The sequence below is a fragment of the Globicephala melas genome, chromosome 17 (genome assembly GCF_963455315.2).
Source record: "Globicephala melas chromosome 17, mGloMel1.2, whole genome shotgun sequence".
In the NCBI taxonomy this organism is placed as follows: domain Eukaryota; kingdom Metazoa; phylum Chordata; class Mammalia; order Artiodactyla; family Delphinidae; genus Globicephala; species Globicephala melas.
In genome coordinates this window covers 16,984,929-16,999,334 of record NC_083330.1, presented here as the reverse complement: position 1 = coordinate 16,999,334, position 14,406 = coordinate 16,984,929, and the positions used below count along the sequence as shown (strand labels likewise).

General features: G+C 41.0%; 1 protein-coding gene across 6 annotated transcripts in view; it reads right to left on the bottom strand.

Annotated features, from left to right (window-relative positions):
- The window catches only part of TERF1 (telomeric repeat binding factor 1), a 38,576-nt gene extending 25,554 nt beyond the window's left edge, over positions 1-13,022 (bottom strand). For 2 of the 6 annotated variants that reach the window (XM_070043971.1, XM_070043972.1), the window contains exons 1-5: positions 12,679-13,022; positions 7,966-8,061; positions 2,795-2,956; positions 1,633-1,754; positions 20-106 (exon numbers count right to left, since the gene is read on the bottom strand). In XM_070043971.1, the coding sequence (XP_069900072.1) occupies positions 20-106; positions 1,633-1,754; positions 2,795-2,956; positions 7,966-8,061; positions 12,679-12,985 (774 nt within the window). In that variant the 5' untranslated portion in view covers positions 12,986-13,022. The remainder of the gene's footprint in view (positions 1-19; positions 107-1,632; positions 1,755-2,794; positions 2,957-7,965; positions 8,062-12,678) is intronic. The other 4 variants (XM_030859570.3, XM_030859571.3, XM_030859572.3 and 1 more) reach the window with 2 other exon arrangements.
- Positions 13,023-14,406: the final 1,384 nt, after the last annotated feature.

Genomic DNA, 14,406 nt, shown 5'->3' with positions numbered 1-14,406 from the left:
TTCTAATTTAAATAATTACCGTGTAAGAATTTGGGTCACCAAATATTCTTTCAAAGACTTCTTCTGCTTCCTTAAAATTTCCATTTTCCATGCAAACAGCTATAGCCTAAAAGACAGGATGACAAATACAAACCTTAGATTGCTTTTTAAAATATCTAATTGTTGTTTAATATTGAAATAACTCAGGTAAGTCTAAACTACTTCATTTAAAATATTCTTATGTAGCTTAATAATTTTGATTTGATAAATGATATTAAAGGCAGGAATTAATAAATAAATCAGGAGCTACATTATATATATTGAGGACCCACCGAAATAGTCATTTTGAGCAAAAGGGAAGAGAGAGAAGGGGTAGATGGATGGTGTTTGTGATGATTAGGATATATAAAAGTTGCTACTTAGGACCCCAGGAAAATCTCTAATAGAAACTCAGGAAGCCAGATGCTTTTGAATAATCATTTTATAAACTGGCCTTTTTTGCTACTATATGTGGTAAGATATAGGACCACCATTACCATCTGGGTAGGTTTGTAAACTTGGGAAAGCTATTTAACCTCTTGGCGCCTCCGTTTCTTTACACCAATGTAAAATGGTGAAAATAATAGTACCTATTTCACAGGGCAGTTGTGAGGATTAAAGAGTTATATATAAAAGTGCTTAGAACAGTATCTGGCAAACAGTAAACAGTATATTATTACACGTTTGCTATGTATTTTATGTAACCCGTTCAACTTTACTGGTATATTTAGCAAAGGCCTGCTTCCCCTAGAACTCCAAAAGATTGGGACAACATGACAAATCCCTTTGCCCTGGGTTGAAATTCTTAAAAGCAGCAGTCATTTTTCTGCCGATTCTCCTCAGGTCTTAATTCTAATTGACAGTCACCACACCGTCAATAATTAATTCCTGAGAAGGTGGGACACCACCTGGATTTTCTCCTACCCAACCATGAAAATTTTTTTAAAAACTAGAAAAAGTTTATTTAACTATGAAATTCCTGAGTACATACTTTGCCTGTAAACGAAACATTTTCCCTGCTATTATGACTTTCTTTGGTTTTTGAATGACTTTCTTTGGTTTTTCACTCTTTAATAGGCTACTCCTACTAAAATTTTCTCTACATAGTTAAAATTTTACATTCTCTTAATCACAAAAACCCATTCATTTCTTATTATTTGATAATCTTTAGGGACTTCTCTAGTGGTCCAGTGGTTAAGACTCTGCGTGTCCACTGCAGGGGGAGTGGGTTCAATCCCTGGTCAGGGAACTAAGATCCCGCATGCCATGTGGTGTGGGCAAAAAAAATATTTAAAAAAAATAAAAATAAAAGGTAATCTTTAAATGGGAGAGCATAAACCACTGGTTTTTGAAAGTTGTTTAGTAATCTTTAAATAGATTTGGCATATTTTCCAACGTGGGGGCATATGCACTTAGGTAGAAAACATTAAGTCCCAGCTGTTAGTCCTCATGTCAAGACAATAAATCATAGGTCAAATTTCTAAAGAGAATGATTATATTATATTTTACTACAGGTTTACCATCCAACTTCTATTAGTTGGCTCTTAGTTTCTTTAGATGTTGTTTTTATTTTCTAGCAAAATAATAATAATAAACACAAAGTAACACTCATACCTGAATTTTAATTAAATTCTGTATTTCTTCATGAAGCTTGTCATGTTCCTTTTCAATTGATGCCCAAATCATCAGGGCTGATTCCAAGGGTGTAATTTGTTCATCACTTTCAAACTGTGCATCTTTTAAAACCAAAATAAAAATAAGTAACTTAGAAAGCCATGAAGAACTTGACTTTGTTAATTTTTTTATAAACTCATTTCTTTAAACATTGACTGAGTGTATACTATGTGCCAGGCACTGCTCTCGTATATACCAGTTTAGGGAAGATTTTTCAAGTTAATTTCCTCATTAAAATCAACTTAAAAAAAAATAAAAAACAGAAAAGGCTATATATGAGTCCACAAAACATCTGAAGATTTTCTCTACTAAAATACTGATTTTAAAACCTGAAATAAATTATATTTTATAAGGTGTCACAGTAACAGAATTCTTAAATGGTTTGTAAGTCTAACTGCAGTATAACAAACTTCATTGAGATAGAGCATGAAATTAGTTTATTGTGAAATTTGATTTTCGCATATACTACTTTAAATCCTTGTTATATATTTTGTAGATATTTGAAACAGGATCAATCAAGAACTTATCTCTCTACCAACATTATTCCAATCACCAAAGCTTAAAAACCTAAGGAGTGACTTCCCTGGTGGCGCAGTGGTTAAGAATCCGCCTGCCAACGCAGGGGACACGGGTTCGAGCCCTGGTCTGGGAAGATCCCACGTGCCGCGGAGCAACTAAGCCTGTGCACCACAACTACTGAGCCTGTGCTCTAGAGCCTGCAAGCCACAACTACTGAGCCCACGCGCCACAACTACTGAGCCTGCGTGCCACACTACTGAAGCCCACGCGCCTAGAGCCCGAGCCCCGCAATGAGAAGCCTACACGCCACAACGAAGAGTAGCCCCCGCTCGCCACAACTGGAGAAAGCCCGCGCACAGCAACGAAGACCCAACGCAGCCAAAATAAATAAATAAATTTATTTAAAAAAAACGTAAGGAGTCACCGTTTTACTCCTTCCTCTTTCTCATCACCATATACCATCTGTTGCAATATTGTATAGTGGTTTTTAAAACTTTGGAGTTTATTCCAGACTCTATCATGTACTACTACCTGTGTGGTGTTGAAAAAGTTATTTTGCCTTTTTAAGCCTCAGCTTTCTCACCTATAAAATGCTGTAAATATGGGCTTCCCTGGTGGCGCAGTGGTTGAGAGTCCGCCTGCCGATGCAGGGGACACGGGTTCGTGCCCCAGTCCGGGAAGATCCCACGTGCCGCAGAGCAGCTGGGCCCGTGAGCCATGGCCACTGAGCCTGCGCATCCGGAGCCTGTGCTCCGCAACGGGAGAGGCCACAGCAATGAGAGGCCCGCATACCGCAAACAAAACAAAACAAACAAAAAATGCTGTAAATAAATACTATGTGAATATTTAATGAGATAATATTTGTACTACTGTTAAACTTTCTTAAAACAGAATTTATCAGCTTATTCTTATCAAAGACTCACAGTGGCTGGTAACTACTTAGCAAATTACACACAAACATCTCCATTTGAAATTCAGGGTCCCGTGTAGTTGAAAATCCAATACATAAACTAAAACTAAGTTTTAAATGCTGCCTCTCTTGAAATATAGTGATTCTTGATCACTGACCCCAGCCTATTATATCTAAGATGCACCCTGGTGAATTTCAAGATTAAACCATGGGGTCACACACAAAACAGGGATTTTTTTTGCACCCTTGTTTTAAGAGAAAAAGTTGTTGGAAGGGAAAATAAGAATATAATGAACAACTGCTATATGTGAAGCCCAGCCAGGCACTTCTAGAACATTCTGTCACATTTAATTTACCAGACGGCTCTGTGAACCATGTTAGCTTATGGTCTACATCGGCCCGTTTTCTTCCTCTGCCACCAGCCCAGCCAGCCTACCTACCTACCGTCTTCCGCACGTCTGCTTTGTCTCTAGCCCTAATCCACTGACTGTCCGGGTCCAACTCACCCCCACAACACAGCACACCACATGGGCCACAGCTGGATGAGTGTGGGCTCCCAGAGCGGTCCTAATAGGGTGGGATTTCCTGCCACCCAGTCTGTTTATAAGTGAACAGTTCCGTGCGATTACGGCCCACCACTGGAGACTGCCAGGAAAGCATTTTGTAAATTGTAAAACCCAATATAAATATGGAATTATTTGCATCAAAAGGTCCTTTACAACCTGGAAGAAATGGACAAATTCTTAGAAATGCACAACCTGCCAATACTGAATCAGGAAGAAATAGAAAATATGAACAGACCAATCACAAGCACTGAAATTGAAACTGTGATTAAAAATCTTCCAACAAACAAAAGCCCAAGACCAGATGGCTTCACAGGCGAATTCTATCAAACATTTAGAGAAGAGCTAACACCTATCCTTCTCAAACACTTCCAAAATATAGCAGGGGGAGGAACACTCCCAAACTCATTCTACGAGGCCACCATCACCCTGATACCAAAACCAGACAAGGACATCACAAAGAAAGAAAACTACAGGCCAATATCACTGATGAACATAGATGCAAAAATCCTCAACAAAATACTAGCAAACAGAATCCAACAGCACATTAAAAGGATCATCACACACCATGATCAAGTGGGGTTTATTCCAGGAATGCAAGGATTCTTCAATATACGCAAATCAATCAACATGATACACCATATTAACAAATTGAAGGAGAAAAACCATACGATCATCTCAACAGATGCAGAGAAAGCTTTAGACAAAATTCAACACCATTTATGATAAAAACCCTGCAGAAAGCAGGCATAGAGGGAACTTTCCTCAACATAATAAAGACCATATATGACAAACCCACAGCCAACATCGTCCTCAATGGTGAAAAACTGAAAGCATTTCCACTAAGATCAGGAACAAGACAAGGTTGCCCACTCTCACCACTCTTATTCAACATAGTTTTGGAAGTTTTAACTACAGCAATCAGAGAAGAAAAGGAAATAAAAGGAATCCAAATCGGAAAAGAAGAAGTAAAGCTGTCACTGTTTGCAGATGACATGATACTATACATAGAGAATCCTAAAGGTGCTACCAGAAAACTACTGAGCTCATCAATGAATTTGGTAAAGTAGCAGGATACAAAATTAATGCACAGAAATCTCTGGCATTCCTATACACTAATGATGAAAAATCTGAAAGTGAAATCAAGAAAACACTCCCATTTACCACTGCAGCAAAAAGAATAAAATATCTAGGAATAAACCTACCTAAGGAGACAAAAGACCTGTATGCAGAAAATTATAAGACACTGATGAAAGAAATTAAAGATGATACAAATAGATGGAGAGATATACCATGTTCTTGGATTGGAAGAATCAATATTGTGAAAATGACTCTACTACCCAAAGCAATCTACAGATTCAATGCAATCCCTATCAAACTACCACTGGCATTTTTCACAGAACTAGAACAAAAATTTCACAATTTGTATGGAAACACAAAAGACCCCGAATAGCCAAAGCAATCTTGAGAAAGAAAAACGGAGCTGGAGGAATCAGGCTCCCTGACTTCAGACTATACTACAAAGCTACAGTAATCAAGGCAGTATGGTACTGGCACAAAAACAGAAAGACAGATGAATGGAACAGGATAGAAAGACCAGAGATAAACCCACATACATAAGGTCACCTTATCTTTGATAAAGGAGGCAGGAATGTACAGTGGAGAAAGGACAGCCTCTTCAATAAGTGGTGCTGGGAAAACTGGACAGGTACATGTAAAAGTATGAGATTAGATCACTCCCTAACACCATACACAAAAATAAGCTCAAAATGGATTAAAGACCTAAATGTAAAGCCAGAAACTATCAAACTCTTAGAGGAAAACATAGGCAGAACACTCTATGACATAAATCACAGCAAGATCCTTTTTGACCCACCTCCTAGAGAAATGGAAATAAAAACAAAAATAAACAAATGGGACCTAATGAAACTTCAAAGCTTTTACACAGCAAAGGAAACCATAAACAAGACCAAAAGACAACCCTCAGAATGGGAGAAAATATTTGCAAATGAAACAACTGACAAAGGATTAATCTCCAAAATTTGTAAGCAACTCATGCAGCTCAATAACAAAAAAACAAACAACCCAATCCAAAAATGGGCAGAAGACCTAAACAGACATTTCTCCAAAGAAGATATACAGACTGCCAACAAACACATGAAAGAATGCTCAACATCATTAATCATTAGAGAAATGCAAATCCAAACTACAATGAGATATCATCTCACACCAGTTAGAATGGCCATCAGCAAAAAATCTAGAAACAATAAATGCTGGAGAGGGTGTGGAGAAAAGGGAACACTCTTGCACTGCTGGTGGGAATGTGAACTGATACAGCCACTATGGAGAACAGTATGGAGGTTCCTTAAAAACTACAAATAGAACTACCATATGACCCGGCAATCCCACTACTGGGCATATACCCTGAGAAAACCATAATTCAAAAAGAGTCATGTACCAAAATGTTCATTGCAGCTCTATTTACAATAGCCCAGAGATGGAAACAACCAAAGTGTCCATCATCGGATGAATGGATAAAGAAGATGTGGCACATATATACAATGGAATATTACTCAGCCATAAAAAGAGACGAAATTGAGCTATTTGTAATGAGGTGGATAGACCTAGAGTCTGTCACAGAGTGAAGTAAGTCAGAAACAGAAAGACAAATACCGTATGCTAACACATATATATGGAATTTAAGAAAAAAAAATGTCATGAAGAACCTAGGGGTAAGACAGGAATAAAGACACAGACCTACTAGAGAATGGACTTGAGGATATGGGGAGGGGGAAGGGTAAGCTGTGACAAAGTAAGAGTGGCATGGACATATATACACTACCAAATGTAAAACAGCTAGCTATTGGGAAGCAGCCATATAGCACAGGGAGATCAGCTCGGTGCTTTGTGACCACCTAGAGGGGTGGGATAGGGAGGGTGGGAGGGAGGGAGACGCAAGAGGGAAGAGATATGGGAACATAGGTATATGTACAACTGATTCACTTTGTTATAAAGCAGAAAGTAACACACCATTGTAAAGCAATTATACTCCAATAAAGATGTAAAAAAAAAAAAAAAAAGGTCCTTTAAATAACCATGCTGTAAATATTAGCCATTACTGATAAACTGAAACCGGCCTGGCCATTACAACCTAAAATAAACTATAAGGGGCTTCCCTGGTGGCGCAGTGGTCGAGAATCTGCCTGCCAATGCAGGGGACACGGGTTCGAGCCCCCGTCTGGGAAGATCCCACATGCCGCGGAGCAACTAGGCCCGTGAGCCACAATTACCGAGCCTGTACGTCTGGAGCCTGTGCTCCACAACAAGAGAGAACACGAGAGTGAGAGGCCCACGTACCGCGATGAAGAGTGGCCCCCACTTGCTGCAACTAGAGAAAGCCCTGGCACAGAAATGAAGACCCAACACAGACATAAATAAATAAATAAATAAAATTAAAAAGAAAAAAAAAAAGAATGATCCATGCCTTAAAAAATAAAAATAAATAAACTATGAGGACAAGGGAGAGAGAGAATTATAGTTATAAAATCATATTCCCTTATTAAGTGCTAAAATCAAGCTCAAATAAGAGGTTTCAAATATCATTGTTGCCAGTTAGAAAAAGAGTATGCATGATAGTAATAGGAGTCACCACAAAGTTACCATAGCCCCATTTAGTGACGTCTTTAAGACAGAGTACACATGGGCTTCCCTGGTGGCGCAGTGGTTGAGAGTCCGCCTGCCGATGCAGGGGACACGGGTTCGTGCCCTGGTCCGGGAAGATCCCACATGCCGTGGAGCGGCTGGGCCCGTGAGCCATGCCCGCTGAGCCTGCACGTCTGGAGCCTGTGCTCCGCAACGGGAGAGGCCACAACAGTGAGAGGCCCACGTACCACAAAAAAAAAAAGACAGAGTACACGGAGCATGGTCCCCCAACAGCAACATCAGAATCACCTGGGAACTTAATAGAAATGTAAACTCCAGGGCCCCTCACTCACCCTACTGAATCAGAAACTCACAATGGAGAAGGGGACTCACCATTCTGTTCCTTAACAAGTTCTCTAATAATTCGGAAGCAAGCTAAAATTTGAGAACCATCACTCTAAGAAGATAGGGATTATATTTCCTTTACTAGCTTTAAATATGTCTGTGTATAGATGTACATGCCAAATACACGTGAGCAAACTCTCAAAAACAAAGGACTACTCCCATCTGTTTCTTCTCATTGTCTCCCCTTTAGACATAGATTGAAATATGTCCAATATAAGATAAAAACATATTTACCAAGGGTTTTTCCAGCTGCAATTCTTGTCAAAAATTGACATATGTATATAGTTCTCAGTTGATAAGCTGTTAGACTGGACAATCCATGAATAATAGCTGAAAGTGAAGAAAGTGAATCTTATTAAAACATTAAAACAGAACTCCAAACTTGACCCATCAGTGCCTCTGCGTGGTTTGCGGAGAAATAAGTTACAAATATCACCCAAAGATTACCATAAATTTCGAGTGTATGCTTTATTTATAGACAATTTTTAGGAAATCAGAACAAAAAAGAATAACAATGAAGACTCTGCCTTCAAAATAAAACTGATGTTTCACAGGTAGAATAATAAATCTTGAAAACTACGTACTTTCACAGGTAGCAGTCTAAACTAAATGAAAAGGGAGATTTAGATCCAAACTGTAAAATGTGTCAAATCATTACCTGGAATCTTCCTTTATACCTTAAAATGCCTAATATTATAGGAAATATATTATTTCTGTCAAGGTTTCAGTTAAGCAAGAGTCTGTTCAGTTTACGAAGCTTTATTTTAAAAACATTTATTAATGTTAATCTCCCCAATATTTGAACACCCACCCAGATGTTATGCTAGGTAGTAAGTATATACAACACTGAGTAAACCATAATCCTGGTTTTCACTGAATTTACCATGTAGCAATAAAAGACAAAGATTAAATGAACCAGCAAACCAAAAAACAGTCCTGCAGCTGCTAAGCAGATGAAACAAATAAATACATTTATTTGTATTTATTTCCTCAATTTTAATATGCCATAACCTTATGCTACACCAGAGATTATCTGGACCAAATATAGTCATAATATAATTAAATAGGATTCAAAAAGAGCACAAAATTTATATAAAATTTAAACACAACTTATTCAACATGGGCTGAACATCTACTGCTGGCCAGTGGTAGGGACTGATGTCTGAATAATAAGATAGCCAGTCCCTGCTCCTCAGAAGGTTTTAGTCTGAGAAGGCAGGAATTAAACAAAAAATTATGCAAGAGACTAATTAAAATTTTAATGTGTCATAAAGGGTAAGTATGGTATAGGAGCAAAACAGAAGGAAGACCTAATCTATTTTAGGGAAGAAAGTCATATCCTTTCTGTCTTCACTTCCCTCCATATTTAGTCTACGTATGCAATAACTACAGATACCCTACACACCACTGCCCTTCTGCTCTTTGTACCTGTTAGGCATAAAACAAAACAAAAACAATGAAAACCTACCCTGGTTGAACCTGGCTATCTGCTTTTTCCACACCTGTAACCAAACACTACATTAGGGAGGATCTAATGACCAGCAACAGTAACAACTATATTTAAGCACTTAACTATAATACCAGGCACTACTCTAAGCACTGAGCAGTGGTTCTCAACTAGGGGTGATTTTGTCCCCTAGGAGGCATTTGGCAATGTCTGGAGACGTTTTTCTTTTTTTGGCGGTACGCGGGCCTCTCACCGTTGTGGCCTCTCCCGTTGCAGAGCACAGGCTCCGGACGCGCAGGCTCAGCGGCCATGGCTCACGGGCCCAGCCGCTCCGCGGCATGTGGGGTCTTCCCGGACCGGGGCACGAACCCGTGTCCCCTGCATCGGCAGGCGGACTCCCAACCACTGCGCCACCAGAGAAGCCCCTGGAGCTATTTTTGATTGTCACGAGTGGGAGGGGTGCTACTGGCACCTAGTGGCTGAGGTCAAGGATCCTACAATGCACGGGAGAACCTCCACCTCATTCCCCCTCTACCCTCAAGCATACACAGAATAAAGAATCATGTGGTGCAAAATGTCAACAGGCTGAGGCTGGGAAACCTTGCTTTATACATATCAGTTCATCTGCTTCTCTCAACAGCCCTTTGAGGTAGATGCCGTTATTACTACCATTTTACAGATGAGGAAATTGTAGTACCACGGGAACTGGTGGTACCAAGCCGTTGCTTCAAGTCTTATGGCTATAAACCAGCAGAGCCCGGAATCAAACTCAGACAATTTACTATGGAGCCCACGCTCTTAATTACAATTCTACACTGCTTCCCACGGTGGAGATAGGTTAGGAATATCAGTCTGGAAAAGGCATTATCTGAGATAAGTGAGGTGGGAGAATAATTCTGAGTTGGAATGAAAGAACTAAGAATTTTCTAGGAAGCATCAGAGTTGTATATGTTTACAGTCTTGAAAAGCGTAGTAAATGAAATTCTATAAGAGATAAAAGGGAGTCATTTTAGTCAAAAATGGAATACCGAGACAATATTATGTTCACAGTTTGCATATCTGTTTTAGCAATACAACCTGAAAAAGTTTACTCTTTCTGGGTTTCTGTGCCTTTAACCTTCAAATAATGGAGATGACCTAGATTATTCCTTGGGTCTTGGGCTAGAACCTTACAAGGTCCTTTTTTTTTTTAAATAAACTTTATTTTTTACAATGGTTTTAAATATACATCATGTAGTGAAGAAAGATAGTAAAGAGGTCCCATATACCCTCCACCCAGTTTACCCTGTTATTAGCATCTTGCATTAATTAGTATTCCATGTTACATTAATTAACCAATAGTGATACATTAGTAACTAAAGTCCATGCTTTATTCAGATTTCCTTAGTGTTTACTTAATGTCCTTTTTCTGCTGCAAGATCCCAACCAGGGCACCACATAACATTTAGTCATCATGTCTCTTTGGGCATCTCTTGGCTATAACAGTTTCTCAGACGTTCCCTGGTTTTGATGACCTTGACAATTTTGAGGTATTTTGTACAATGTACCTCTCTATTGGGATTTGTCTGATATTCTTCTCATGATTAGACTAGAGTTATGGGGTTTGGGGAGGAGGGTCACAGAGGTAAAGTTCCATTTTCATCACACTGTATCAAGCGTACATGCTACTAGCTATCACTGCTGATGCTGACCTTGACTACCTAGGTGGGCCAGTGTCCGTCAGCTTTCTCTACTTTCTCCCCCTTTGTATCCTGTGCTCTTCGCAGCCCACACTTAAGGAGTGGGGAGTTACGCTCCACCTCCTTGAGGACAGAGTAGCTACACGAATTACCTGGAATTCTTCTGCGTCGGAGATTTGTCTCTTCTTCCATTTGTATATTTATTCCACCATTTATTTACATCAGTATGAACTTTATGGATATTTATTTTGTATGTTGGGTTATAATCCAACACTACAGTTGACCTTTGAACAATGCCAGGGTTAGGGGTGCTGACCCTCTGAGCAGTTGAAAATCCCAGTGTCAGCTCTCTGTATTCCCAGTTTAACCAACCACAGATTGCGTAGTACTGTCTTATTTACTACTGAGAAAACAATTGGCTTGTAAGTGGACAGGTGCAGTTCACACCTGTGTTGTTTAAGGGTCAACTGTATTTTCTTGCTCGAGTTATTTCAGCTTTGGCCATTGGGAGCCCTTGCGGTTGGCTCCCGTGTCCTTTTGTACTACTCCCATAATTGTGGGATTTTTCTTTTTGTTTCTTTGGGGGTTTTGTTTTGCTTTGTTTTTAGCACTTTCTTACTTTCTGTTACAAGATGCTCCAGGCTCAACTTGTATATTTCCTGTCCCAGTCCCAGAATCAGGCCATTTCTCTGGAGAATGGTATTGGAAACCAAGACTTGAGTGCTAAGTGTACCCCTTGCTGCTAGGGTTACATTGCTTCTACACCCTTTCATCTGACAGAACAAGGAAATATATGAGTATATCCTAACCTGTGTCTATATATGTATAATATGCATTGATATTTCTATATGTTATAAACAGGAGCTCATACTGATATTTCCAATTCAAATTCATTAACACATAGATAATTTTAGCCTCCTCCCCAAAGAGGCCTTTATAATAATTCGAATTATTAAATGAACTGGCTTCATTCCAGGATTTAACTTCCTAATTAGTGTTAATTAACCATGGCTCTAGTGTTATCTGTGACACGGAGGAAAGTTTCTTGAATTGGAAGATAAGACATGCGTCTGGAACAACCCTTTAACCTATCAATGCTTTAGGTTGTTTTAACTAGTACACTCCTCTATAAACTGAGATTACTTGCCTAACTCACGGGATAACCGTGAAGCTGAAATGTACCAATACGGTTTTCTGAGGTATTTGATTTCCTACTAAATAGTATCTTGGGGTTGCGTTCGGCTGCAATAAGTTGACGGCCAACTCATATAAATACCAGAGCATCTTTCGGTTATCATTCAAAAAGCCAGCTAGCCTTCTCTAGGCGTCAAGGTCTCTGTCCATCGCTTACAGGCTGTCTTGTGTAGGCGGTAGATTTCATTGTCAGTTACTTTTATTCTGAAGCCTATACGGAGCCAGCGGGCTAAACCAGGTTTAGATAGCTCCCGAAGTAACAGAAAACACTGATGCCTAGGTCACAGTGACTTGTTAAATAAATGCCTTTACAGGAGTATCTCTGCCGGAAAAAGCAAGAAACACAAGCGCCACAGGCGACAAAGGGAACTGGACACTGGATTCAGTGCAGTTTTGTTCATTTTAACCCACTTAACCCTCTTTCAACTCTAATGAATCTGAGCAAAACTGAGGAGCTGAGAGGAGGCGGATGCGGGATTGGAACCAACGATCAACTCTGAGCTGGGGGCCCTCCGCTCGGGCGCCGCAGCAGCCCGATCCCCGACCCCCTGGGGGACAGCGCCGCAAACCTGGCCTCGGCAGCCCGCCGCGGTCCCCGCCCCCGGCCCGGGCGCGCCCCGCACTCACCCTCGGCGCTGTCGCGGGTGCGGTGGAAGTCGTCCGACCGGCCGTCACGGAAGGCCCGGCAAAGAGACAGGCAGAGGAAATCGAGCATCCAGCCGGCAGCTACCGCCTCGGCCTCAGCCACCAGGCCCGCGTCCTCCTCCTCCTCAGGGGCCCCCAAGTGCATCTGGCACTCGAGCGGTTCCTGGCACTCAAACTGCCCCTGATCATCTCTCGCCGTTTCCGCCATCCGCTCCTCCAGGGGACCTGCATCCTCCCCATCCGCAAGCCCTCGCGGGCTCGGAGCCGCTGAGGCGGCGCTCTCCGCCATATTACATCTCTCGCACTGCTTCTGTCTTTTCCTGCGCGGAGCGACGATTGGCTCGCGCCGCGCGGGGCGGAGCCTCGGAGGGTCTCTTCCGCCCGCGGGAAACCACCAATCACACACCACCGGGATGGGCGAGCGGCTCGAACCTGGCTTCTGATTGGCCGAAATCTGCTCCCGCCTCTGGATGTTGAATTCCCCGCCACCCAGGGGTGCAGTTTTGTTGGTAAACTAGACAAGTTCTGGCTGGATGCGGAGAGAGAATAGGAGGTCGGGGAGCGAGCGACTGCTTTATTCTCGTGCTAAAATGCAACACTGATTAGAACACCAATACGGTTAGTTAAAATGGAAAAACATTTTACCCTCAGTGTGCTTCAAAAATGAGATAGGTGATTAAAACTTGTCACTATTTTTTGAGCGTAACACTTTAGATCCTGGTATTCACTTAACAGTTACTGTGCGATCACGAACCAAAACTCTTCCAACAGACTTAGATCCGTGCTTCTCCAACCTTAAGGGGCATCAGAATAAGCCCCTAGGCTTATTAAAAACACGAATTGCCGGCCTCCACCCCCAGAGTTTTTGTTCTGTAGATCTGGACTGGGATCCTTGAATTAGCAAGTGATAAGTTCGCAGGTCAGTGATACTGAGGCTGCTTGTCTGGGGACCAAATTTTCCGAATTATCGCTCTAGGAAGAGTATATTATTATGGGAATGAATTTTATTCAGGGCCTGAAATTGACTATAGCATTCAGCTTTACAACAATAAGTGAATACTTATTTTGAACTTTCAAACTTACCTTTAAGCACAAGAGGGCGTTGGGGGAAGGGGGTCTGGTTATGTTCTATTTCTCTATGTGGGTGATAGTTACATCAGTGTGGTCCTTTATGAAAATTCATTGAACACGATATATGCACTTTTCAGTATATGGGTTATAACTAAATAAAAAGTTTCTTTTAAAAACCTTTCTGTGGGCTTCCCTGGTGGCGCAGTGGTTGAGAGTCCGCCTGCCGATGCAGAGGATGCGGGTTCGTGCCCCGGTCCGGGAAGATCCCACATGCCGCGGAGCGGCTGGGCCCGTGAGCCATGACTGCTGAGCCTGCGCGTTGTGTTCCGCAACGGGAGAGGCCACAACAGTCAGAGGCCCGTGTACCGCAAAAAAAAAAAAAAAACCAACAACAACTTTCTGTTTATAACACATCCAACATTATCAAAGCCTTTATGTTTTAATTTTACACATTTATTATTATCTTAAAGCCGGAGTTGAAACGTTGAGTCCTTAAAGCACCATATTATAGCCGTTAAGAATACCTAGGTTGGGGGACTTCCCTGGTGGCACGGTGATTAAGAATCCACAGTGGTTAAGAATCCACAGTGGTTAAAAAAAAAAGTAAGATTCATAAGGGAAGGTATTTTGTATGTCTTT